Here is a 26,411-nt window from a genome sequence, read left to right on the forward strand (position 1 = left end):
GGTTATGCATGATAAATCCAGAACTATTGATCGATCTCTCCATTTCCACTCCTTCTCTCCATCCAATGATTTATCTTCGCATCCATCTCCTCTTCTAAGCAGTCATTTTGTTCTCTTCTTATTTCCCCACCCACTTTTTTCCCAATCCACCCATCCATCACTTCATCCATTCATGCAATCATCCATCCATTCTCTCACTTCCCAATAAACATTCATCACGTGCCACATGCCCCAGGATCTGACCCTTGCTGTGCAGGGAGGAAAGTCAGGGATGAGGAAGCATGAGACAGACACATCCGCATGCAGCTTTGCTGAAGGTATTTATTCAATGCTCTCCCATTTGGCCTCAGGAGCTCAGGTAGGGTGTGCCCCTAGCCTGCTCTTCCCCTCTCAAATATCGCAACCACCGGGGGGTCAGGTCCTGAAGTCTTCATTCCCGGTGGATCACTGATCAGTTGTAACTGCAAGAGACAGAAACCTGGCACCTCCTCTTGAAAACTAAGCACCCACCCTGACTGCTCCATCCCGTGAGGACCCAGCGGCCCCTTCCCCAGGAAGCCTGGTTTCCAGACTCTGTCTCTCACCATGGGGAGAAGTCCTGCGCTCGCCACCTGTCCATCCCTGTCTTCCCTTGGGAGTCAGCCCCATCATTGGTCTGGTCCCCGTCGAAGTTCCCGCAGGCCCCACACAGCAGCCCAGCGTGGTCATCGCTGACCATCACGTCCAGCTTCCCGTTGGTCCTAAGCCACACCTGGACCCCTTTCTTCTGTTGGACTAGCATGGAGCCGTCAGGTGTCTGACTCACGGACACAGACGTTAACACCTCGGCTGGGAGCTCCACTTGGAGACCGTTCACCTGGTGGAGGTGGGAAAACACAGAGGTGAGGCCAGAGCCACAGAACACCTGGGGTGTTACCAGGATGGAGACCCCGAGTTAATAAATTCAAGGAGCTCAATCAAGGAGGCAAGTGCTGAAAGAGATGACGACCTGGGCGGATGCACTACATGGAGAGATGGGCAGCCAAGATAGCTAAGATAGGTGGACCATCCTGGAGCATTCTGTAAAACAGATAGCTGAAGAATTGGTTGGATGGATTGAAGGATGGAGAGTGGATGGATCCAGACAATATCCCAAAGTCCGGGGGAAGAAGCACTTTATGTCAGACAGATAAACAAACAAACAATCCAGTTTCCTGAGTGAGTTTGGCTTCCAATCTGGGCAAATGAAGAACTTTCCTGGGGTTAAGGGGACTCTTTCGCCTTCATTGCTTCTTCGTAGGGAGCTGTGCGGAAGACTTGAGTGTGTTTTTTGCTCCTCAAGAGCTCAGCCACGGCCGGGCGCGGTGGCTCACGCCTGTAATCCTAGCACTCCGGGAGGCCGAGGTGGGAGGATCGCTCGAGGTCAGGGGTCAGAGACCAGCCTGAGCAAGAGCAAGACCCCATCTCTACCAAAAATAGAAAGAAATTAATTGGCCAACTAAAAATATAAACAAAAACCTAGCCAGGCATGGTGGCGCATGCCTGTAGTCTCAGCTACTCGGATTCGGTAGGCTGAGGCAGAAGGATTGCTCGAGCCTAGGAATTTGAGGTTGCTGTGAGCTAGGCTGATGCCACAGCACTCTAGCCAGGGCAACAGAGTGAGACTTTGTCTCAAAAAAAAAAAAAAAAAGAGTTCAGCCAGAACAGAGGAACTAAGTTTGAAATATTAAAACAAATACAAATCCAGAAACCAAACTCCAGAGACCCAGATAAAGAAAACAGCAAGAAAGAAAGGCAGGCAGCAATGTCGGGACACTGGAATAGGAAGAACAAAGTCCCAGGGAAGACATCCACCGTCCCCCAAGCCCAAGCTTACCCACACGTTCTTGTTTGGAGACACTGTCACTATCCCATCCTTGAAGAAGATGTGGACCTGGCCCACAGCCTGGACTTTGCCATGGCAGGGCTGGACGTCGGCAACCACACGGTACCAGGGGATGGTCTTCTCTAGTCCTGGGCAGTAGGAGGAGAGCTCATAGATGCCAGGAGGGTAGGTGCCGCTGTGGGCTCCGTCAAACGTGGTCAGGTTGGCATCCACGGAGAGGGAACAGAGAGCGCGGGAGGCCCAGCAGTCCCGGACTCCAGCCTGGATCTCGCAGACACGGCCTTCCGGGCAGCCAGCTGCCTGGCACGTCAGGCCGGAGCTCGGGCAACAGGAGCAGCGCTCGCTGCAGTCCGGGGTCAGCAAGGAGGAGTTGGCCTGTGCACAGAAAGGGGCCAGGGTATGGCGGTGTGACGAATTGCAAACATGTCCCCAAGTCCTTCAACCCTCTGTACCCGGGCAGAGTGACTTTGCAGCAGACTCCCGTTAAGAAGTGGAGTTTATTTCCTCTCCCCATGAATCTGGCTCAATCGTACCCGATCATCAGACACTTATGGCACAAGGATGACGATTAAGCATTTTATAGGTGGAGAAATGAGGTCGGGAGGGAAATGTGGCAGGCCAAATGGTGGTCCTTGTCCCCGAAACCAGCGAATATTACCTTATATGCAAAAAGGGCATTAGCAGGTGTGATTAAATGAAGGATCTTGAGATGGAAAATTTTATCGTGGATTAGCTGGGTGGGCTCCAAAGGCAAATGCGTGTATCTTTACAAGAGGGGGCAGAGGGAGATTTCATGACACACACAGAGGAAGAGCTTGGAGTGATGTGGCCACAACCAAGGAATGTCTGCGGCAACCAGAAGCTGGGAGAGGCAAGGGTCAGGGTCTGGAGGGAGCGCCACCCTGTCAACACCTTGACTTCAGCTGACTTCTGGCCTCTAGGAGCGTGGGAGAATAAATTTCTCTTGTTTTAAGCTACCAAGTCTGGGGGGATGTGTTCGAGCAGCCACAGGAAACTGACACAGGGAGGTTGCCTGCTTCAAGTCCCGCAGCCGGGACGTGGGGGCAGCTCCTCCGTCCCTGTCGTCGAGGGGGTCAGCGCGGAAGCTCCACCCTCCCTACCCACCTCCAGTCCCTGCTCACCGGCAAGTATCGGCCATCGTGGGTGCAGCCGCAGTCCTGGACGGGGATGCAGGCGCCCTGGGAGAACAGGAAGCGGTCGTCGCACTCGCAGCCCTCAAAGCAGCGGGTGGTGCAGCCGGTGAGGCCGGAGAGAGCGGCGCAGGAGCCCTGGCAGGTGCGCGTGCAGATGGAGTAGTGGCTGTGGGCGGGGCACTGGAGCGCTGCAGAGGGAGGAGGCAGGGCAGGGTCACCTCTCCACCGGGCTCCGAGTAGCTAACGGGACCTACTGCCCACCAAGCCCTAGGCTGGGTGGTGCTGAGGTCACGGTGATGAGACAGCCTCAGAGCTCACGTCCAGGGAGGCAGACAGTACCAGTGAACACGCTGCACCGAGGGGGTGTAGACAGAGGGGTCGGGTGGGATGGGGTGCAAGGGCAAAGGAGAGGACAGGGGCTGTGAGGACCCAGGGGACACAGGGCCCTGGGCTATGGCTAAGCAACTGATGGATGGTGTGGCTTTCCTGAGATGGGCACCGGGGTATAGGAAAGGGGCACCAGGTTCGGGTGAAATGCTGATTTCAGTTGGGAACACAGCAGGTGTGGACGGTGGCCCTGGGTGTAGGTCGTGCCCTGAGGAGGCTGAAGGAGACATAGCTCTGCCCTGGGGCATGGGCAGCCACTGCCTTGTCCTGGAGAATCCGAGGGGCAGTGTCGCTGCCCTGGGGATTTGAAGGAGAGGTACAGTCCTGGTTTGGGGGCCCTAGTGGGCTGTGGTCTTGTCCTGGGGAGGGGAGGTCTAGGCGAGCCCCAGACTCAGGCTTGATGGCGTGCACATCCTGAACCAGCCCACTGTCCCCTTGAGGTCACTGCAGAAAGAGTGCAGGACAGAGCCCCGGGGAAGAAGGGAATCTGAGGCTGGAGGAGGCAGGGCCCTGGTAAGGAGTCTGAGAAGGGGCAGAGGGTAGGAGGGAAAAGGGGAGCAGGGGGGCAGGGAGGGCCTGCTCTGAGGTGGAGACAGAAGGAAGGGGTCAGGAGACGCCCCCGAGCCTGGTCTGGAGTCCTCCGAGGGACCCAGGGACACTCACGGCAGAAGCTGTCTGTCCTCCAGGGCTTCACGGTGGCGCCGGCGGCCTGACAGGCTGCCGTGTAGGCCGCCAGGCTGCGGCAGAGGAAGGCCTCGTCACCCTTTTGGGCACACATGTCGTACACGCACTGGCGGAAGTACTCGGAGGGACTCAGGAAGGCATGGCAGGAGGCGAAGGGGCCCTGGGGGTCGCGGAGCCGCCCGCAGGACTCCTTGCTCTCATAGGGTGCCGTCTCCTCCGCCAAGCACACGGGGCAGCCCTGCGGCCCGCAGCCCTCGGCACAGCCCTGGGGGGAGCCAGGCGCCCGCCACGCAGCTCCGAAGGCGTCCACGCTGGGGGCTGCCGTGCCACCGGGCAGGACAAAGTCATCGCTCCAGTTGCCGTTGAAATTCCCACAGAGGCCACAGAGGCGCCCACGGAAAGGGCTGGGGATGGACATGAGGATGTGGGCATCGCCGTCAAAGAGAAGCCGCAGGTTCTTGGTGGTCTGCAGAACCACGTTGCGGCCCTCGGCAGTCACCCGCACGTGGCCCACGGCCACAGGTAAGGCCACAGACTCGCCGTCTATGGTGACCTGGGAGGAAGGGTCAGGTAGGTAGGTCAGGGAGTCACAGAGCCACAGGTGAGCCTGTCCCCCCACACCCCCAGGGCAGAACTGTGTCTCCCCTTCCCTCCTCTTCCCTCCCAAACTCCCAGGGTGGGACCCTTCCCCTCCCAAACCATCCAAAGGTAGCACTGTGTCCCCTTCAGAACCCCTGGGGTGGGACGATGTCCTTCTCAGACCTTACTGGGTGGGGTCATGTCTCCTCAGAACCCCCAGGACAGAGCCATGTCCACTCACCTGTGGTCCCCGAGCCAGGGCCACAACCTGACCAGCCACTGTGACCAGCAGGCGCTGGGGGTCCCCAGCTGCGTTCTTCTCAAGCACGATGGTGAAGTCCTCGTCCCCAGGCTTCGGGTGGCAGACCTTGGCCAAGACGTAGGAGCAGGAGCCATGCAGGTCATAGACACGGCCGTCAAGCGTGATGTAGTGGATGCCCCCGCTGGCCAGGCAGCGGCCACAGCCGGTGGGGTGACAGGCCTGGACGCCGTTGTCCAGCCGGCATTCCTCGTAGGGCCCGCAGGCCGCGCCCTCCTGGCAGCTGACCTGGCCATCCGCCTTGCACTCGCAGCGCCGCTCGCACTCAGGGCCCGGGTAGAAGGCCTCGCCCAGCTGGTAGTAGCGGCCATCGTGCAGGCAGCCGCACTGGCCCACGGGCACGCAGGTGTCGCCGCTGAGCACATAGCCAGCGTCGCAAACGCAGCCCTCACGGCAGGCCGGCTCGCAGCCCTCGGGGGCGGAGAGGCTGGGGCAGCTCACGGGGCAGGAGTTACCGCAGAGCTCGTAGTGGCTGTGGGCAGGACACTGTAGGGCTGTGGGGACAAGGGAGGGGGGAGATGAGCCAGGTGACATCGGGGGGGAGGGACAAGGTAGCGAAGAATCAGGCAGGCTTGGGGGGCAGGGGAGGGTCCTGAGAGAGAACTGCGGTCAGCTTGGGCGTCACTGTGGGTGGGCATCTGGTCCAGCACATCGGACTGGGGTTCGGCGTGGGAGCAGGGGGCGGGGGATATGACAGGTCCCTCTGCCAGGTTGTGTGTTAACCTGAACGAGTATTTCCAAACATCAAGTGACTCTGTCTGGGTGGACGTGATCGTGTATATCTGACCGCGACATACAGGATTGGAACCCACTGTGGGCATCTCGGGGTGTGCATGGGTGTGACTGCGCATGGGGCCAGCTGTGTCTCGGGGCATCAATCTGCCTGAGCTGTGCGTGTCTACCTGGAGTACCAGTGTCCCTCTGTCTCAGGGTGTGACAGGATAAATCTAACCGAGGACACTTGCCTGAAGGGACTGTCCAGGACTCTAACTGTGAGCCTGCAGTTCTGCCTGGGGCTGTGTCAGAGTCCAGATTTCTGGGTGCATCTGACCAGTTTGTTTCAGTGTATAATCTAGCCAGATGCCACTGAAGGCATGCGACCAGTTCTATGTCACTGGGTGCATTTCAGCGTGTGAAACAGTCAAGGGGCATCTGACCAGGTATAACTCACCAGGTCTGTCTGACCAGGGGTACACTGCTGTGTGACTTGGACTGGGCCAGCCACCGGGGTCTACATCACTAGGATATCTGAGCACACGGCTCAGGAATCCCTGAGGGCGCACTGGGCCCAGGATTTCTGAGCAGGTGTCTGTAACTGAGTCTCCCTCCTGCCCTGAGTGTGTGAAAGCCACGGTGTTCCTTTGACAGGGGAAGGAGGGCGGTCCCTGACCCCCCCTGTAGGAAGAGAAGGCGCTTTCTTGTCTTAGAGTCCTGGGAAGGGTGGAGAAAGACCCCACAGGTGGACCACACAGGGATCAGTACTCACGACAGAAGTCTGGCCGCCTCCACTCGTCGAGCTGGGCCCCAGCAGCCTGACAGGCTGCTACATAGGCGGCCACGGCTGGGCAGAGGCCTCCCGGGTGACCCTGAGCTTGGCAGGCGTCCAGCAAGCAGGCCTGGAAGTACTTCTCGGGCGGCACGAGGCAGTGGCAGGGCGCCAGCGGGCCGTCGAGGGCAGAGATCACGCCGCAGGCATCTGGGCCGCCAAAGGGCTCCTGCTGCTCGGGCGTGCACGGCTGCGGGCACGGCCCGGGCACGCACTCCCCGCAGCCCGGGGCGCCGCCCACCTGCCAGCCGCCGGGCTTCCCGCCCACCGCCGCCAGGTCGTCCGCGGGGTCCTTGTTGTAGTTCCCGCACAGGCCACAGAGGGCGCCCGCGTACGCCGCCGGCACGCGCAGGCGCACGGAGCTGCTCCCGTCAAAAGCCAGCGAGAGCCCGAAGGGCGTGGTGACCACCACGTCGGCGCCGCTCAGGTACGCGCGCAGGCCGGAGTCCAGCTGGAAGGGCAGCGCCACGAGCTCGCCGTCCACCTGCAGGCGGGGGTGAGAGGCGCAAATCCCGGTTTGAATCCTGTCTCCACTGCCTGTGGCACTCTGAGCAGCTGGCACGTGCTCCTGTCTGGCCCACAGACCCCCTCACCTGTAGCCGCCGGGGCCAGGCAGCACTCAGGGTCAGGCAGTGGCTGTAGATATGCAGGGTGACGCTGCGGGTGTAGCTGACAGCCTGGCTGCCCCGATGCTCGTTGACTACAGTGACGTTGAAGTTCTCAGCCTTCGAGGCGGACGCATTGCAGGGTGCGCTCAGCAGGTACTCGCAGGTGCCTTGGAAGTCGAATCGGTGCCCATCCAGGGTGATGTAATGGGGGTCACCCCAGGCCTGGCACTCAGCCGTGCTGACGGGCTGGCAGCCGTGCTGGCCAGAGGGCAGGAGGGCACACTCTTCACCCAGTCCGCAGTTGGAAGGCTTGCAAACCAGCGAGCCACCCCCAGGCCCGCAGTGACACCACTGGGAGCAGGTGTCATCAGCCCAAAACTCGCTGTTCGCCTCGTAGTAGGTGCCGTTGGCCCAGCAGCCACAGCCGCCTTGAAGGGACACGCAGCGGTCGGCACTCAACACGAAGCCTGGGTCGCACTGGCAGCCCTCGGTGCAGGGGCCCTCACAGGGGGCCGAGGTCGCGGGGGGTGCAGGGGACGGGCAGCTGGCTCGGCAGGGTGGGCCACAGAGCTCATAGTGGCTGTTCTCCGGGCAGGTCATCTCTGTGGGAGGATGGGGGAGCGGGGAGGAGAAAACCAGAAAGAATAGTGTCAGGAGTGTCCGAGGACAGGGCGGGAGGGGACAGAGACAGAGAGGGACACAGAGAAAGAAACAAGAGACACAGAGAGACCCAAACAGAAACCGAGGGAGATGCAGGGAGAAAGAATGAGGAACAGAGACAGAGACAATCAAACGAGACGCAGAGAGAAGCGCCAAGTGACAGAAAGACAGACACAGAGAGAAATGAACAAAAAGACTCCAGAGGGACTGGAGTGAAACCAAACCAGCCCCACAGAGACAGGACCCGGTCCCCCCCAGCTCCTGCCCTGCTGCCCCAACACTCACCACAGCCGGCCTGCGTCCGCCAGTCCTCGATGACAATCCCAGCGGCCTGGCAGGCGGCAGCATAGGAAGCCAGTGCCTGGCAAAGTATGTCGTGGGCCCCGCCGCCCAGGCAGACATCCAGAACACAGCCCTTGAAGAAGCTGTCAGGCGGCACTTGGGCATGGCAGGCGGCGAAGGGGCCCCCTGCGCCAGGGGCCAGGGGTCCACAGAAGCCAGGGCCCTTGAGCTCCTCCTGCCGGTCCTCGGGGCACGTTGGGCAGGACCCCTGACATTGGTCCCAGCACAGTGGGTCCCAGCCTGGGACTCGCCAGCTGCCACCCCAGATGGGTATGGAAGGGGCCCGCGTGCCGTTGGGGAAGACCTGGTCGTTAGTGGGGTCGCGGTCCATGTTCCCGCAGAGCCCGCACACCGCGCTGTGGTAGCTGCTGGGCAGGGTCACCTCCACCCGCCAGTTCCAGTCGTAGCTGACTTGCAGCCCGAAGTCAGTCGCCAGCACCGCCTTGGACGCGCCCTGGGTCACTGAAAGCCGCCCCCCGGCCGCGGAGACAGGCAGCGCAGTCAGCACCCCATTCACCTGCCGGACGGAGGGGGGGGGGAGGGAGGCAGAGGTGACTTACTGGAGGTGAGTGGGCCCGGCTCCAGCCCCCGCCTCCCTCCCTTCCTACCAAGGCCTTTGCATTGTTATTTGACGAACACTGTGGACATCTGTCCTAGTCCAGGCCCCAGGGAATAAAACCTCACTCTGCTCTTTCTAGATCTCTCTCCTGACCTCTGTCTCCCCCCTTTCTGTCTCTGTCTCTGTGTCCCTCCCTGTCTCTTCACCTAGGTCTGTCTCTCTATCTCTGCATCTTCCCTTCTTTCTCTCTCAAGTTTCTCTCTGTCTCTGTCTCTCTTCTCTTCCTCTATCCCTTCTCATTCTCTGTGCATCTCTGGGTGTCTGGACATCTCTTCCTTGCACTCGCCGCCAGGTATTCAGAGCCTGCGCTGTGCTGAAATCCTACATTAAAGCCCTTAGCAGAGGGTCAGGCTCCTTTAATTCCCAGTAAAAAGGTGCTCTTTTTGCTGTAATTAGTTGTTTTTGTTGTCATTTTGTTTCAGGCCGGGGTGAAGACAGAGAACTTTGAGCTGCCAACTGTGCCCTCCAGGACTCCTCTGGTCCTACCAGGGGACTCATCCTGCCAGACGTACCCGAACTTTGCCAGTCTCGTCCTTGTGGATGGAGATGTTGGTGCCAAGGGTAGATACGGTGACGAGCCTCACGTAGGACACGGCAGGGTTGCCCCGGTTCTCGTTCTTGGTGGTGACAGTGAAGGGTGTCAGGCCCTGGGCGCTGACCCCCAGGCAGGCAGTTGTTGCCAGCACATAGTTACAGGTGCCCTGGAAATCAAAGCTCTGGCCATCGAAGGAGTTGTAGTGCGGGTCGCCCCACAGCCAGCACGTGACCTCATAGTTGGGCACGCACACACCCTGGCCACCCTGCTCTTTGCATGTCTCCTGTGGCCGGCATGTCACACCGTCGCACGGGTCTGGGGACAGAGAAGAGAAGATCTTGAGGGGCTGCCCACTGTAAGGACAGCTGCTCCCCTACCTCTGCCCCAATCTGTGCCAAGGATACTGGCTCTGGGGCTTAGACCTGACTTGGCCCTACAGCCAAGACCCAGGCTCTCTGGTCCCTATGTATGAGACCCAGGCCCTGCAGTTTTCTGTTTGACATGAAGTCTCCAGGGCTCCCTTGCTTGAGATCTGAGCCCCAGCGGACCCAGGTTGAGACCTGAGCCCCAGGGGCCCCTGTGTCTGAGATGCCAGCCCTGAAGCCATTCATGTCTGAAACTCCAGCCCCAGGGTTCTCTGTGTTCAACCTGAGCCCCAGGGTCCCCCGTGCCTGAGATCCCAGCCACCTGCAGGTCTCCACATCTGAGAACCACGTCCTGGAGGTCTCTGTGCCCAAGACTAGGGTCCTGGGGGACCTTCTGATGAGAACCCAGTGCCAGGGGTCCCAACATTTGAGATCTAACCCTGGGGTCCTAAATCTAAGTCACATGGCCTTGGGACCCCTCTGTGCAAGACTATCCCTGAGGGTTGCTACGTTTGAGACACTAGCCTCATTCCTGAGGCCCTGCCCTGGAGGGCTTCTGTGTACAAGACCCTCTCCCCAGGGTCACTACATCTGTGACCCCAGCTTTTGGAACCCCTGTGTGCAAGATGCCAGCCTCCAAACTTCCTCCTCTCTCTTCCTGTGCCAGTTATGCATTTTTTGCCTCTCAGTTTCAAAGCCACCCACAGCGTTAGGCTTCGTCAGTAGAGGGCGCTAGAGAGTCACTGCAGGAGGGAGGGGCTCCCGGTCCCGCTTCCCGCCTGCTCTGCCCTTCCAGCTCCTGCCTGGGTGTGGGGCCACACCCAGCGAGGTGCACCTGCCACAGCTGGCTTCACAGGGACTGGTTTCTTCTTGCCAGCTCCGGCCTGCACAGACCTCTCTCCCACCCAATGGGCTGCAGCTGCACCCTCTCCAAAGAGATCTGGATCGGCCTTAGTGTGGGAGGGTGGGGGGCCCCTTCCGAATTTCTCTATCCTTGCATGCTCTAATTTAGCCCTAGAGGGAGGGGCTAGTCCCTATATCTGTTACCCTTGTATTCTTTAGTACTCTCTTTACACTTTAGGAGTCAATTCCCTATTGCAAGTATATAACTTTTTATGTTAAACTTTCCCTATTCAAACTTCCTGTCTCTTGCTGGGTCCCTGACCAAGATGTGCCCCCATCTCTGTGAGTCCCTGTTATCCCCGAGGGTTTCAGCCCCTGCCCCGCAGTGTTGGAGATCCGATTCTCTTACCCTCGGGGGAGAGGGGGTTCCCCACCCTTTGCCCTAAGAAACCAGCCCTGGGGGTGGCTCTGTGTCCCAGATTAAGTCTGGGGTCCCACGTCTGAGATTGTACCCCTGGAAATCCTGATCCCCCACTCGAGGAGGGTCCCGACATCCAAGGTCTCGCCTCATTGGGGTCTCTGTGCCTGAGACCTCAGAACTCCGCCCCTGGGGAGTCCAGCGTGGCCCATGCCTCCTCCCGCATACCTGCGGTCAGCAAACTGTGGCAGCTCCGGCTGCCTGTTTTTGTGTTGCAAAGTTTTATAAACTTTTATTTCTTCACCTAAATAGTCTGGCTGCTTTCATGCCACCATTGCAGAGTTAAGTAGTTGTCACTGAGACCATATCGCTGCAAGTTTAAGTATTTGCCACCTAGCCCTTTAAAGAAAAAGTGTGCCTGTCCCTGCCTATCCTGAGGGTCTCTGACATCTGTCCTGGGAAGCCTAGCCATGAGGGTCCCCACAGTGTCCCCTGCCTCCCAGAGTGGACGGTCTCTGCCCCCGGCCCTGAGAGACCCAGCCCAGAGGTCCCCAGCCCCGAGGCCTCAATCCTTAGTCCTGTGCACCTCCCGCTGTGAACATCCAGTCATGCTGCCCTCAGCTCCAGAGTCCCTGTCCTCTGTCACTAGTCCCATCAGCCACACCCTTGCCCAGCACCTTTGGTGACACAGCTCAGGACGCCTCCGGAGGGCTGGCACACCTGCCCCGGCTTGCAGCTGTGTTCCTGGCACATCACGCCTTGACCTGCGTGGCACGTGCACTGCAGCTGGCAGTCGTCAGTGAGGACCGTCTTGTCTGGCTGTGGGGACAGAGGGCGCGGCCATCAGGGACCCCCCGTGGGAGCCGGCTCCCCAGTGTTCCGGGCACAGAGGGGTCTGGCGGACACGAAAGGACCATCTCTCAGCAGGGTAAACTCTTGTCTGTGAAACTGAGGCATGGCATGGCTTTGGGGCCCGATTCATTCATTCATATTCATTCATTCATTCACTCACTCATTCATTCCAAAATGCTCACTAAATGTCTGCTGTATGAGTAACTATGAGACATAGTAATTAAGAGCAGATTGTCTCAGTTCGAAGCCTCTTTCTGCTCTTTCCAAACTGTTTAATTCCGGGCAGATCACTTAACCTCTTTATGCCTCAGTTTCCTCATCTGTAAATTGATATTAACAATAGTAGCACCTATCTATGAAAGTATAACTGATTTAACAGTACGTGTAAAGCGCGGATGACATGAAAAAGGATTTCCTTTAAATAATCCAGATTAGAGATGAAACAAGATTGGGAAAATGTTGATTATTTTTGAAGCTAAGTGGTGGGTACGTACCTGGAGATTCAGTCCACTGTTCCCTCAACTTCTGCATGTTTGAAATTTTCATAATAAAAAATGTATATATATATGGAATACATACATATATATATATAAAATACATACATAAAACACTTAAAATAGTAATAGGCACATAGTAAGCACCATGTATGTATTAGCTGTTATTACTCTTATTATTTGTGCGAGGAGAACAACGGAGGGGTCCCTGCCCCGGGCGAGCTCGCAGCGCTGGGTGGGAGGTGGGCTTTAGACAAACACACACTCGAGTCAAAGAGAAAGGACTGACTGTGTAGAGTGGGGGAGGGAAGCAGAGGGAGTTGGCAGCTGGCGTGACAGAGACAAAGTCTCATCGTTGTGATCAGGAAGGCCACCTTTGCCCAGACCTGGGATGATAGAAAGCCCAAACTTGACCTGGGGAGCCAAGGGCTGGGGGCGTTTAAAGCCTCAGAGCCCATGGTCCTACTTAGAAAGGTCATTACCAAGTGGAGGCCATGTGGGGGGTGGCCCAGAGGGAGCAAAATCAGGGGCTGGGAGGGATCTAGGTGGGCGAGGACCACTGGACCAAGATGAGGCCATGGCGAGGGGGCAGGGGGCAGGGGAGAGACTTGGGAGGCTGACACGGGACAGGCTGATGGGCAACGGGAGGGGTCCAAGATGAGGCCTCGGGTTCCGCTGGGATTTCCTGGGTTCCTACCTCATAGTAGACACCATTGTGGTAGCAGCCGCAGCTCTGGATGGACACACAGGCTTTGCCGTCGTAGAGGAAGCCGGGATCGCACTGGCAGCCCTCGGCACACCCATTCGGGCACTTCTGGGGGGCACTGAGGGCAGAGCAGCCCAGGGAGCAGGTGTCCGCACAGAGCTCGTAGTGGCTGTTCGGGGGGCACTCCATCGCTGCAAGCAGGGGTGCCGATCAGAGCCCCAGGAGGGCGGGGCTGTGGGCCCAAGGTCTACCCCTCTCGTGCCCCGATGTCCCCACGCCCTGCCCCTCAGTGTCCCCCTCACTCACGACAGAAAGATTCGGTCCTCCAGGGCTCCACCTGGCCGCCGGCGGCCTGGCAGGCGCTCACGTAGGCGTGGACGTTGTTGCAGAGAATGCTCAGGTTCCCGCCGGCCACGCAGAGGTCGAAGACACAGTCCTGGAAGGGACCGTCGGGGCTGACCAGCGGGTGGCAGGAGGCCAGTGGCCCCGCGGCGTTGGTGAGGATCCCGCAGAACTGCTCCTTCTGGTACTTGTCCTCCAGCTCGGGAGGACACGAGGTGTCTGGGCTGCAGCCGTCGCTGCCCGGCTTGCACGTGGGCGGTGGCAGGCAGGGCGAGCCGGGCACGGCCTCCTCCCAGGAGTTGCCGAACTCGGTGGGGTTTCCTGCCTGCGAGCCGTCGGGCTTCCGGAAGTCATCCTTGGGGTCGCCGTTGTAGTCCCCGCACAGGCCACACATCTGCTGGTAGTAGTTGCCCGGGATGGTGACCCGCACGTAGTACGTGAGGTCATAGGCCACACGCAGGCCGAAGTGGGTCTCGATCACAACGTCGGAGCCGTGCTTGTAGGCACGGATCTGGCCTTCGGCTAGCTCCACGGGCAGGTTCATGTCCACACCGTTCACCTGGGAGGAGGGCGGTGGCATGCTTCAGAAGGCGCACTTTGAGGCGTCGGTCCCTAGTTCAAGCCCCTGCCTGACACTGAAGATCTATGTGACCTCACCTCTCTGGGCCTCAGTTTCCATATGTGGAAAATGGGTATAATGACAGGCTCCTGTAGTGGATTGAACGGTGGTCCCCAAAAGATATATCCACCTGGAATCTCACTACGTGATCTTATTTGGAATAAGCATCTTTGCAAATGTAATTAGGATAATGAGCTTGAGAAGAGATCACCCCAGACTAGGGGGGGGGCCCTGCATCCAATGACAAGTGCTCTTGCAAGAGTGGGAAGAGGACAGAGAGACACACAGGGCAGAAGGCCACGTGAGGACAAAGGCAGGGGCTGGACTGCTGCTGCCACAAGCCAGGGAACATCTGCAGCCACCAGAGCTGGGTCCTCCCCTGGTCCCCTTGGCAGGGGTGTGGCCCTGAGGCACCTTGGTTTTGGCCTTCTGGCATCCAGAACTGCGAGAAAGTACATTTCTGTTGTCTGCAGCCACACGCTTGGGGTAATTGGTTACGGAAGCCACAGGAAGCCAGCACAGGTCCCCATGGGGTGACAACTCATGACATGAGGACCCGTGGTTTTAGCTAAAGGCCATCAGGGCACCAACAACGCCTTGTAAATCCACCCCTGATCAACCTGCTTGTCCGTCCTTCCTTATTGCAAACACTGTGGGCGCTGGATTCTTTTGGATGTGTGAAAAGTTAGAGGAGAAGGTGGGAGAAAGACTCACTCCGGGCTGAGTCTCCTAAAATCATAATCAGCCGCCACACTGCCCAAGCAGGGCCAGGCGGTGGTGAAGGGCAAGTGACTTCCTCTCTGTGCCTCAGTTTCCTGTCTGTAAAGCAGGGGATACTAATAATTTCCACCTCATAAGGAAGGTGGGGAATTCAGTGACATGCAAATAACATGAACACCAACAACCCCTCTATATTCAGAGCCAACTCTATGTCAGGAGCTGTAGCAGGAACATGGGCTACATTAGGCTACATGTATTGAACACGTGTATTAAATCATGCCACGCATGCGCAGTGTGCAGTGAGCGCCTGGTAAAGTCAGTTGTTCATCGGTAGGCTTGTCACCACCGCCACCGGAGCAGCGGCCGCGTGCCCGCATTTCAGCGGGATCTCAGGGCAAGCCCCTCTAGTGTCACGGAAATGCCAGTCTCCTCTGAGACCGAATCTTCTCTGTTAGAAAAGCCCCGCAGAGCAGCACAAGGGTTCAAATCCTGCCTTTGCTGGGGGCTTTGGGTCGGTGCTGGGACCTCCCCCTCTCTAGAATCAAGCAAATGACAGTGCCACCAGCTACGGTTGTGAGCGTAGAATGGCACCGGGGACGTGGAGTGCTTAGCCGCTTACAAGGTCTGGGGGCAGCCATCGCAAAACTGTAGCTGCTGTTACTATTATTAACGGGGTGACAGTATCACCCACGATTGTCCTCTGTCCTTGAACTCTCCCCCCGCTCTAACTGCACTACATCCTGCTGATGGGTGGGAGGCCAGGGAGGGGGCCAGGGCAGGGACCAGGGGTGAAGCAGGCAGAGGGTGGGGACAAAGGGAGGAGGGCGTGGGAGAGACATTCGGTGGGGACAGTCAGTGCACCCAGGGGCAGAGAGATGTGAGACGGAGGGACAGAGGGGAGAAACGAAGCCACACGGGAGCAGGTCCCAGGTTCCTGAGGCCTCCCACCCCCTTGGCTTCCCACTCTGGCTGTGACCAGTGCCTTCTCTCCCCGGGGACCACTCCAGGCTCTGGGGACCCTGCTCCTGGGCCGGGCACTGCCTGTGCCCCACCCACCGGTCACCGCCACCCCAGGGCCCTCTGCACTCACCGTGACCTTCTGCTGACCCTGCTCCAGGCGCAGGGTGAAGTTAGCCACCTGGACCGTGATCACCCTGGTCACGCTGACTTTCCCGTTGCCCCAGGCCACGTTTTCCTGCAGGACGGCGAACTGGTGCAGGCCAGGCCGGGTCCCGCAGGTCCGAGCCAGCGTGTACACGCACATGCCCATGAAGTCGAAGCGGCGGCCATCGAAGGTGGTGTAATGGGGGTCTCCCGACGCCTGGCAGGTGACGGAGCCCACAGCCACGCAGCCCAGGATGCCGCCGGATGGCTGGCAGGCCTCGTGGGGGCCGCAGCCGGAAGGCTCACAGGACACCAGTCCACCCTCCTGGCAGTGGCAAAGGGCATCGCACCCGGGGCCCGGGTAGAAGGTCTGGCCCGGCGGGTAGTAGGTGCCCTGGTGCACGCAGCCGCAGGCGGCCAGGGGCACGCAGGACTCACCGCTGAGCGCAAAGCCGTCGTCGCACACGCAGCCCTCGTAGTCTTTGGAGCCGCAGCCCCCGGACACTGGAAGGTCTCCGCAGGACAGCGGGCAGCCGTGGGTAGACGGCTCGTAGTGGCTGTGGGGAGGGCAGCTCATCGCTGCAGGGAGAGAGCCATCGAGATCAGGACTGCCTGCTCCCAGGGGGACACGGTTGACCCCCCACCCGACAACACATACGTGTGCACACACGTGCTCATGCACACTCACATATAAGTGGTCCAGTTGCAAGGGGTCCCTGTGTTCAGTTGGGCCTAGGGAACACACTATATCACGGTTAACCAGATCCTGATAATTAAGATTATTTTCCACTTTAACTGTGGTTTGGAGTTATCTATTATGTCTTTAATGACCTTATTCCAGCTGGTTAGAGGATGTTGGTATGTGGCACATATTTTAAACACACATATGCGTGTGTGTGATCTCCGCAGTGTATTTGTGAACGTGGTACTTTTAGCTTCTGCCTTCTAGAGTAGTAATTAAAATATCTAGCCAGGCCGGGCGTGGTGGCTCATGCCTGTAATCCTAGCCTCTGGGAGGCCAAGGCGGGCAGATCATTCAAGATCAGGAGTTTGAAACCAGCCTGAGCAAGAGTGAGACCCCATCTCTACTAAAAATAGAAAGAAATTAATTGGACAACAAAAATATATAGAAAAAATTAGCCGGGCATGGTGGTGCATGCCTGTAGTCCCAGCTACTCGGGAGGCTGAGGCAGGAGGATTACTTGAGCCCAGGAGTTTGAGGTTGCTGTGAGCCAGGCTGAGGCCATGGCATTCTAGCCCGGGCAACAGAGCGAGACTCTGTCTCAAAAAATAATAAAATAAAATAAAATATCTAGCCAGTGTTATAAAGAGGAAAAAAACAAAACAAAACAAAACCTTCCCGCTCCACTCCCCAAACTCTAGCCACTCCAGTCTATCAAAACACAAAAGAAAAAGACTAAAACTGAACCAAATCAAGCCTCTATCTGTGCTGTCCAATATGGTAGCCACTAGCCACTTGTGGCCATTTAAAGGCAAGTTAATTAAAATGAAATCAAATGGAAGATTTAGTTCCTCGGTCACGGCATGTGGTCATGTTTCTTAAAAGTCGTTTTCTGTTACTGAATAACAGGCGCTTACTGAAGTAGTTATGGGAGGACTCATGTGTCTAGAATTTGCTTTAAAATATTCCACCATAAAAGGGAGGAGTGGAGTGGAAGGTAGAGGAGCTCAGGATGGTAAAATGTCAGTAACTGTCAATGACTGTGCTGGGAACAGGCCTCCCTCTGCGTCTCTAAGCCCTCATGACCCAGGCTTCTAGAACTTCCAAGGGGTGCAAGGACAACAGTAGTTTTAAGGAAATAAGAGATCCTCAATTTCCACAGAGGCCCCAGAGCATGATAATAAACACGACAAACTCAGCAGCCAGCCTGCTCTAATCACTCCACTTGCTGTGTGACCTCGGGCCAGTTACTTAACATCTCTGTGGATCAGTTTCCCCATCTTGCAAAATGGGACTAGGAATGCTCCTGCCTCCCAGGGTGGTTGTGAGGATTCCATGACAAACCCTCAGACCAGGACCTGCCCAGTGGGAAGCGTGACACCCGAGCGCTAGCTGTCGTTTTGTGTGTCCTTTCTGAGCAAAGTAGGCCAGACGGGGACCAAGAAGAACTGGGGAGGGGACAGGCTCCTCCTAAAGGTAGCACTGCTGCTCGCCTCCAAATGACAGCTGCCACGTGGAAATCAGAACTGGGGCCACCACATGTGCCTGGTCATTGAACAGATATTGACCGCATGCCTACCATCTGTGACTTCTGATTGTCATGATTCCAGGCATGAAACTGAGCCTTTCTGAACCTCAGTTTCCTCATCTGACGAATGGGTACAACCACAGTTCCTACCCTACCTCATAGGGCTGTCATAAGGATTAAATACATTCATGATGTTTACACGTTAATGAACACACATAAGGCCGAGCCCCCCGGCTGCCACTCTCGGTACTCACGGCAAAGTTTCTCACTCCTCCAGGGGTGAACGACGGCCCCGGCGGCCTGGCACGCGGCAGCGTATGCGGCCAGAGCGTCGCACAGTGGCTGAGACTGGCCTGGCAGCAGGCAGCGGTCGTAGACGCAATCGCGCAGAGCGCCCTGGGGGTCCAGTGTCTTGTGGCACTCCCGGAAGGGCCCCTTGGGGTCAGCTAGGATCCCACACTCAGTCTTGCTCTGCAGCTGCTGGGCCACCAGGGAGTCCAGCTGGGGACAGTCCCCTGGCTCAGGGGCTCCACAGCCGGGCCGCGTCTCCTCCTGCCAGCTGTTGCCGAAGGCCAGTGCGTCGGCAGCTTGGCCCCCACCCCGCAGAGCGAAGTCGTCGCTGGGGTCCCCGTTGAAGTTCCCACAGAGCCCACCCAGGGCCTTAGCGTAGCTGCTGGGCACCCTGGCAGTCACCAGGCCGTTCCAGTCGTAAGTGACAGTCAGGCCGAAGTCCGTGCGCACGACAGCATTGTTGCCCTGCCGGAACGCCTGCACCTGCCTGTCCGCGGTGCTGAAGGGCAGGTGCTTGAGGACGCCGTCCACCTGGGCAGAGACGCAGGAGGGCCAAGTGGTCAGGGTGCTCGTGGCTCTGCGGCCCACCCCTCCCTCCAGCTACTCTGACCCCCTTGCTACTCTCTTGAACACATCATGCTCAGCCCCACCTCAGGGCCTTTGCACTTGCCACGCCCGCCTTCACCTGGCCACCCCCACCTCATGTTTTAGGTGTCAGCTTTGCTCCAAACCCCTTACGATGGCCTCAAAGGCCCTAAATGATCCAAGCCCCTCCTATTCTCCCAGTAACACCCCACTCCCCATCCCTGCAACTCCAGCCACGTGGGTGCTCTGAACTCCCCACGCTCAGCCCAGCCCCAGGGCCTTTGCACCTGCCATACCCACTGCTTGCAAGACCCCCACCCTCTTCCCCCGCCCTATTGCCTGGCTGCCTACCCTGCGTCCTTCACATCTCAGCTTAAAATCGAACCTCTCTACCCACCAGGCCCTACTTTTCTGATCTCATGTCCTACCCATGGCTCTATTCTGTCGCCCCGACTTTATTCTCTCCAGGGCATCCTCGCTGCCCTCCATGCTGCTCCCCTGTGTTCCCCAAGCTCAGTCCAGCCTCAGTCTTCGCACCTGCTGTTCCCCCTGCCTAGGAAACAGCACTCTTCACCTGGTGGTCTCCTCCTCATCCTGCAGGTCTCAGCTAAAGTCAAAAGGTAGCCGGTCCCTGCCTCGTCTCCCACCTCGCTCTCCCCCTTGGTCCCTCCACTCCAGCCCCCCGGTCTCCTTGCTGTTCCCAACACCTCAGGCTTATTCTTGCCCCAGGACCTTTGCACATGCTGTTCCTTTTTCCTGGAACACTCTGCCAGCCACTTCTCTCCCTATCTGCTCCATCTCTTCCTTCAGGAGAGGCACGCGAGTAGAACGGTCAAGAGTATGGACTTTGGAGCCAGATGGCCTGGCCTCAAGCCTGCTCTGCTACTCACTAGCTTTGTGACTTTGAGTAGGTGACTGGGCCTCTCTGTGCTTTGGTTTCCTCGCCTAATATGAGCTACTTCCCGGGGGTGTCATGGAGACTAAATGAGTCAAGCCTTTAGACACCGGAGTAACTTAATACATATTGGTTATCATTATTCAAGCCTCAGCTTAATAGTCATTTGGGAGAAATGGGAGCATAAGATTAATAATCATGTTCTCTGTTTATCTAGAACCTTCTCTGTGCCAAACGCCAGGCTTCATGGGCAGAATTTCCTGCACTGTAAAGTGGTGCGAGGATTACAGGTTAGGATGTGCGAGGGGTTAGTGCAGTGCCCGGCACATGGAAAGTTCTCTTGGTCTCCCATTTCTGATCCAGCCCTCCCTCCCCAGGGCCTGGGCCACTGCCCAAAACTGCTCAATAACACTTACTGGCCATTGCTGTGAATTGCTCCAAAACCCTCTTCTCCATTTTTATTTTATTGTATTTAATGAAAATCAGTGGTTCTTGGCTCTGTGTGGGGGCCCCTCTGAGAACCCTTTGCTCAGGAACCCCTGGCCACGTGGGCTCACCCGTGAGCCCACCGCCTCCCCCACCCTGGTCTAGCACCCCCCAAGCACCTGCCATTTCACATGCCGTCTGACATGTCACCTTGCTCTCTGAAAGTTCACTGTCCCCCAGAAAACGCACAGATCTACAATCCCAAGGGCTCATAACAATAAAAATAACAGCAGCCAACATCTACTGAACATTTGCTCACACCAAAGCCTCTTTCAAATGCCCCACGGCATTAGCTCAGCACGTCCCACGACCACTCTGTGAAGTGCTTCCCACCCAGGGGGCCGCCTCTTATTATTCCCTCTGACAAAAGACAACATTGAGGCTGCCAGACGATGTCACCGGGCAAAGACAGCAGCACCGCCGGCGTGGGGGCCTGCGCCTTAACCCCTGGCCACAAGATCTTCTAACGGACGCTCAGCTCGGCCCCAGCCAGGATCCCGGCCGCTGCTCTTCAGAGGGGGTTTCTCGCCCTTCCCCCGAGCCCTGGGCACAGCGACACTCACCAGGACTTGGCCCGGGTACTCGCGGCGCACGACCACCGTCACCCCGCCGGCCTCCACCTGCACGGCGCGCGTGTAGCTCACGGTCTGGGAGCCGCGGTGCTCGTTCTCCACCAGCACCCGGAACGTGGGCAGCGCCGCGTCCTGGCCCAGGGAGCCCACCAGCAGGTACGTGCAGGTGCCCATGAAGTCGAAGCGCCGGCCGTCGAAGCTCAAGTAATGCGGGTCCCCGGACGCCTGGCAGCTCGCGAAGTTGTCGGGGTAGCAACCCAGGAGGCCGTTCTGGACGCTGCAGCGCTGGCCGGCCGGGCAGCCCTGCGTGTCGCGGCAGCTCACTTGGTGGGTGTCGCCGTCGCAGGTGCAGCGCCGCCGGCACAGCTCGTTCTCCCACACCTCCTGGCCCGGCGCCAGCAGGTGGCCCTGGAAGACGCAGCCGCAGGACGAGGCCAGCACACACTGGTCGCCGCTGGCCACGAAGCCCGGGAGACACACGCAGCCCTCCACGCACGGGCGCCCGGAGCAGTTGGACGGCGCCGCCTCCGCGTTGCAGGAGGCCGGGCAGGCGGGGCCGCACAGCTCGTAGCGGCTGTTGGCCGGGCAGGACAGGGCTGCGGGGGGACGGGAGACGGGAGAGGGCGGGTCAGGCCAGCCCGGCAGGGGCCCTCGAGGGGCGCCCCGTGGGGAAGGGCGCCCAGGACTTCCCTCCCCAAATCCTGCTCCTCCCGCAGAGCTGGCCAGCTCAGCTAGTGGCACTTGCATCCTTCTGGCGCTCAGGCCCTGAACGTAAGGGATGCAGTTACCCCCTCTCCACCCCCATTCACTAAACAAACAATCTGTCCGTAAATTCTGCAAGCTCCATGTTCAAAATCTACCCAGAATCCACCTCCTGATCCTACACACTGCAGGAGCCTCCTGCTTGGTCCTCCCCCTGCTCCCGCCCTGCCCACAGTCTGTCCCTCACGTCAGCCAGAGGGACCTGTGAAATCTGGGTCACATCAGGTCCTTCCCCCTCCCAGAGCCCTCCCATGGCTCCATCTCACTTGGGCAAAAGCCCGAGTCTTGCTTGTGGCCCATGAGGCCCTGCCCCATCGGCCCCCATCAGCTCTCTGCCCTCATCTCCTCTCACCCCCCCTGCGGCTCCCTCTGCCCCCGCCCCAGGCCCCCCCTCCTCCCCTGTCCTCACACTCTGACCTCCGGGCCTTTGCACTGGCTGCTCCCCTTCTTAGCTCTCCCCTTCTTAGTTCCGTGATCAGGAGCAAATGACTTCAGTCTCCCTGTGACTCAATTTCCCCATCAGTAAAATAGGCTAATATAGCACAGACCTCACAAGGCTGTTGTGAGGATTAACTGAGTGATTCTGCTCAGAAATGCTGCATGAACATCACTGTTAGTATTTAGCATACACTGTTGTCTGACCCTGGTCTCGGCTCCAATGCTACCTACTTGGAAAGGCCTCCTCTGACCACCTCTAAATTAGCTTCCCAGGCACTTTCATTGCATGCACTTTATTTCTTTGGGTCTCTGAGAAGACATTTCATAGTTTACCTGCCCACTGTCTGTCTCCCTGTCCGCCCCCTAGGATATAAATTCTGTGGGGACAGGGACCTGGTTTGTCTCAAGCGCTGCTGAGTCTTCAGCACCAAGGACAGGGCCCGGCGCCCGGCAGATGCTCAGGAAATACAGCAGAAATGAATGAGTGGATGGATGGACTCACTTGTCCCCCGTTTGTGCCAGGCACTGGGGAACTCAGGGTAGGGGGCTTACTGGGCATCGGGGACACAGCAGCGACCAAGACAAACCCCAAATGAGCTCCTTACTCTTGCATATTTAGTCCCCCTCCTGAGTCCCTGTCTCCAGCTCTGGGCCTGAGCCTGGTTGCCTCCTCCTCCCTCCCCCATCCTTTTTGCTTCCTGAACTTTCTCCAAGAGCCTCACAAGGGCCGGAACAAGTCTGTGTGGGTCCCCACTGTGTCCTCAACATCACCAGCGTGGCATGGGGCCCAGTCGGGGTTCAAGGAATGCTTGCTGAGTGGATGGTTAAGTGGATGGACATCTGGCTAAAGAGCTTGAACTTTGACCAGCAGGCAGCAGGGTGTCATGGGAGAGTTACGAGCAAAGGGAGTGATGCTGGCATTTCTTGGCTACTTCCAACCCCTTCTACAGGTTTCAAGCCAGACATCCCTTCCTCTAGAAAACCCTCCCGGACCCTCTCTTCCCCAGGCTGGGTCAGGAACCTTCTCTGGTCTGCCATAGCCCCCTTGAACTTTCTCCATCCTGCCCCGACCCCCTTGCCCTGTCCCCCCATCCTGTCCCTACTTCTCTGCCTGTACCCCTCTCCTGCCCCGAGCCCTCTGCCTGTGCCCCCATCCCAGCCCTGCCCCATCCAGACTGTCACTGTTTATTGATATGTCTGTCCCAGCCTTAGGCTCGCTGCGGGCACAGCCTGGCTGTCTTGGCCACCGCTGGCTGCTTGGCACTGCCCAGCACCAAGCCGAGCCACGAGTGCTCAGGTATCGAGCAGACACAGGGGTCCTCTTCCCCTCGCCACGTGTGCCCAGCCCCAACCCAGGGCGTCACTCACGGCAGTTGGCCGGTGACCTCCAGTCCCCGACAGAGACGCCGAGCTCCACGCAGGCCTGGGCGTAGGCACCGAGGCTGCGGCACAGGCTGAGCCGCTCCCCGCCGGTCACGCACAGGTCGTAGACGCACTCCTGCAGGAAGGGCTTGGGGTCCAGGGCGGCGTGGCAGACAGCGAAGGGGCCATCAAGCCGGGTCAGCATGCCGCAGAGTTTGTCACCCTCGTAGTGCTGGGCCTGGCCTGGGGTGCAGGAGGGACAGTTGTTCTGGCAGCCGTCGTCACACAAGTAGTCCCCGTCATCCAGTTTCCAGCTACTGGCAAACTCCATGGCGTTGGGAGCCTGCTCCCAGTCGGGTGTGAAGAAGTCGTCGCCGGGGTCGCCATTGTAGTTGCCGCACAGCCCGCACACCTGGTCTTGGAAGTCCTCGGGCAGGGTCAGGGCCAGCTGGCAGTCCCAGTTGTAGGTGACCACCAGCCCGAAGTCCAGCTCCACCACGCCCTGTGTCCCGCTCTGGTACACACGCAGGCGACCGTTGCTCAGGGAGACGGGCAAGCGTGAGCGCTGGCTGTCGATCTGCAGAGTGGGAGGGAAGGGGGCGGTCAGGCCCCTGTGTGGTCTGCCCTCCGGCCCTCACCCCTCCCTCGCGCTCCCTGCTCCGGCTGCACTGGGCCTCTTCCCTCTGCCACCGCCACCATCCGAGCTCCTGCGGTGCCCACAGCCGAAACGGTTTCCCCCAGATGTGAACATGGCCCACTCCCATACCTCCTATAAAATATTTGCTCAAAGGTCCCTGATGCAATGAGGCCGTCCCTGACCACCCTATTTTTAAATGGCAACCCCTCCTTACTCCCTACTCGCCTCCCCTGCTTTACTTTCCCCCCCCCTGCAGCTTCTAGCTTTCTAAAATATAATTGGCAAGTGAATCCTGTTTATCATCTATGTGACTCCACCAGAATGTCAGCTCCACCAAGAAACGGGTTTTTGTTGGCTTTGATCACTGCTTTATCTCCAGCGCCTGGAACAGTGCCTGGTAGACTCACGGGCCCTCAATAAATGAGTGAAGTCATTGCTGCATTGAATAAACATCCACTGGACACTCAGTCTGCACCTGGCCCTGGGCTGGAAGATCCTGGGGATACATTGGTGACCAGGAGAGCCCCAGGCCCCTAACCCCATGGCGCTCCAGGCTGGGAGAGACAGGCCCATCAGCAGACAATGGCAGCTCAGAGAGCTTAGGGCTGAGATGGGAAAAGCACAGATCGGGTGGGGGAGGTGGCACAGGTGCAGGGGTCAGGGCTGGGCTAATGGGCAAAGGGGAGACAGGTGGCTGGGAGAGCCTAGAAAAGGGGCCAGACCCAATCTTACTGCTTAGGGAAGGCTTCCCAGAGGAAGGGACAGCTGAGTTGATCCTTGAAGGACAGTGAGAGACAGCCAGGAAACCTGGGAGGGGAAGCGTGTTCCTGTGCAAATGTCCTGAGTACAGAGAAATCCTGGCCCATCTGTCTGGCTTGGTATTATGGACTGAAGGTTTGTGCCTCCCCCCACAAACATATGTTAAAATCCTACTCCCCAATGTGATGGTGTTGGGAGGTGGCACCTTTGGGAGATGATTAGGTCATGCATTTGGCGCCCTCATGTATGGGACTATGGTCCTTATAACAGTGGCCCCAGAGAGCTCTCTTGCCCTCTTTCCACCGTGTGAGGACACAAGGAGAAGTTGGTGGTCTGCAACGTGGAAGAGCACCCTCCCTCGAGCCTGCCCATGTTGGCACCCTGATCTTGGACTTCCAGTCTCCAGAACCGTGAGAGAGAAAGTTCTGTCGTTTATAAGCCACTCAGGATGTGGTACTTTGTCATAGGAGCCTGAACTGAGAACCAGGACATAAGGAGCGTGTCTCCCTGTACTCTGGGAAACTCTTTCTCACTTTTTCCTCGCTCATTCTCTGAGCCCTGCCAGGGCTGAGATGTGGAGGTGGGGAAAGTCTTAGCCAAGAGGATGGGAGATGGGATGTGAAAAAAGGAGCAACAGCCGGAGAGGAAGGCATGGAGGGAAGACGTCCACTCACCCAGGTGCTCAGCAGAGCCTCTCTGAGTCCTGCCGTATGTCCTGCTCTGAGCCAGGCAGTGCTGGGGGCACTGCAGTGACAGAGACAGCCTGCAGCCCCCATGCGCAAGGCTCTCGGTCCAGGACGGCTGTTCACACCTGCCTGTCTCTTAAGACCAGCGATCTCTGCACTTGTGCTCAGTCTGTCTAGAGCTCAAGAACACCGAGTTTCCTCCAGCTGGTTAGTCACCTCACAGATCTACCTGTTCACCCACCAAACGAGGGAGGTGCAAGAATATTCACTGCAATATTGTTTGTAATAGTGCACAATGTGGCCATCGCCAGGGCACCGGTTAAATGAACTAGAAGCATCCATCCGATGAAGAACTGTGCAGTTGTAAGAAAGAATCTTCCTTAAAGAAGCCCTAGGTGAATACTCCAGAAATCAATCAAATAGTTATCGGTGGGGTGTGGGGGGGGAGGGGAGCAGATGAAGACAGGAGTGGAAACCAGACCTTTCATAATATGCCCTTTTTATTCTGAGCTACGTGAATGCTTTCCCTAATAAAAGAAGTAATTGCAGCAACACAGAAGAATCTCGAAAACACTATGCTGAGCAAAAAGAAACCTTACACATGAGGCTTCTTACTTGATATGATTCCATTAATATGACGTTCTTGAATAGGCAAAAATAATCTATGGTGGAAAAAAAAAATCCGAACTGTGATTGCCTCAGGGGCAGGCTGGTTGGGGATTGCCGAAAAGAGGCATGAAGGAATCTTCTAAGGTGATGAGAATATTCTATGTGTTCACGAAGGGTTTGGCTACGCAGTTGTCAAAAATTAGCGAACTGTGCTGATTTGTGAATTTTACCATGTGTAAATTTTATCTCAACTGTAAGCAAAAATAAGCTTAAAAATACTGTATTCTAGTTAATGACATGCAAGTTGAAGTCTTTTGAGAGAAGTGTACTGCTGTCTGGAACTTACTTTGAAGAATGTA

General features: G+C 57.7%; 1 protein-coding gene across 1 annotated transcript in view; it reads right to left on the minus strand.

Moving 5' to 3' along the window:
• Positions 1-324: 324 nt before the first annotated feature.
• Positions 325-26,411, minus strand: part of FCGBP (Fc gamma binding protein) — a 31,767-nt gene continuing 5,680 nt past the window's right edge. Inside the window, exons 3-19 of the mRNA XM_075993075.1 lie at positions 23,368-23,938; positions 20,791-21,395; positions 18,225-18,792; positions 15,747-16,339; positions 13,282-13,876; positions 12,967-13,166; positions 11,601-11,742; positions 9,275-9,612; positions 8,087-8,660; positions 7,127-7,743; positions 6,474-7,017; positions 4,910-5,481; positions 4,069-4,642; positions 3,007-3,206; positions 1,856-2,239; positions 585-856; positions 325-461 (exon numbers count right to left, since the gene is read on the minus strand). Of these exons, the coding sequence (XP_075849190.1) occupies positions 452-461; positions 585-856; positions 1,856-2,239; positions 3,007-3,206; positions 4,069-4,642; positions 4,910-5,481; positions 6,474-7,017; positions 7,127-7,743; positions 8,087-8,660; positions 9,275-9,612; positions 11,601-11,742; positions 12,967-13,166; positions 13,282-13,876; positions 15,747-16,339; positions 18,225-18,792; positions 20,791-21,395; positions 23,368-23,938 (7,359 nt within the window). The 3' untranslated portion in view covers positions 325-451. The remainder of the gene's footprint in view (positions 462-584; positions 857-1,855; positions 2,240-3,006; positions 3,207-4,068; positions 4,643-4,909; positions 5,482-6,473; positions 7,018-7,126; positions 7,744-8,086; positions 8,661-9,274; positions 9,613-11,600; positions 11,743-12,966; positions 13,167-13,281; positions 13,877-15,746; positions 16,340-18,224; positions 18,793-20,790; positions 21,396-23,367; positions 23,939-26,411) is intronic.

Source organism: Microcebus murinus, chromosome 16 (assembly GCF_040939455.1).
Source record: "Microcebus murinus isolate Inina chromosome 16, M.murinus_Inina_mat1.0, whole genome shotgun sequence".
Classification (NCBI taxonomy): domain Eukaryota; kingdom Metazoa; phylum Chordata; class Mammalia; order Primates; family Cheirogaleidae; genus Microcebus; species Microcebus murinus.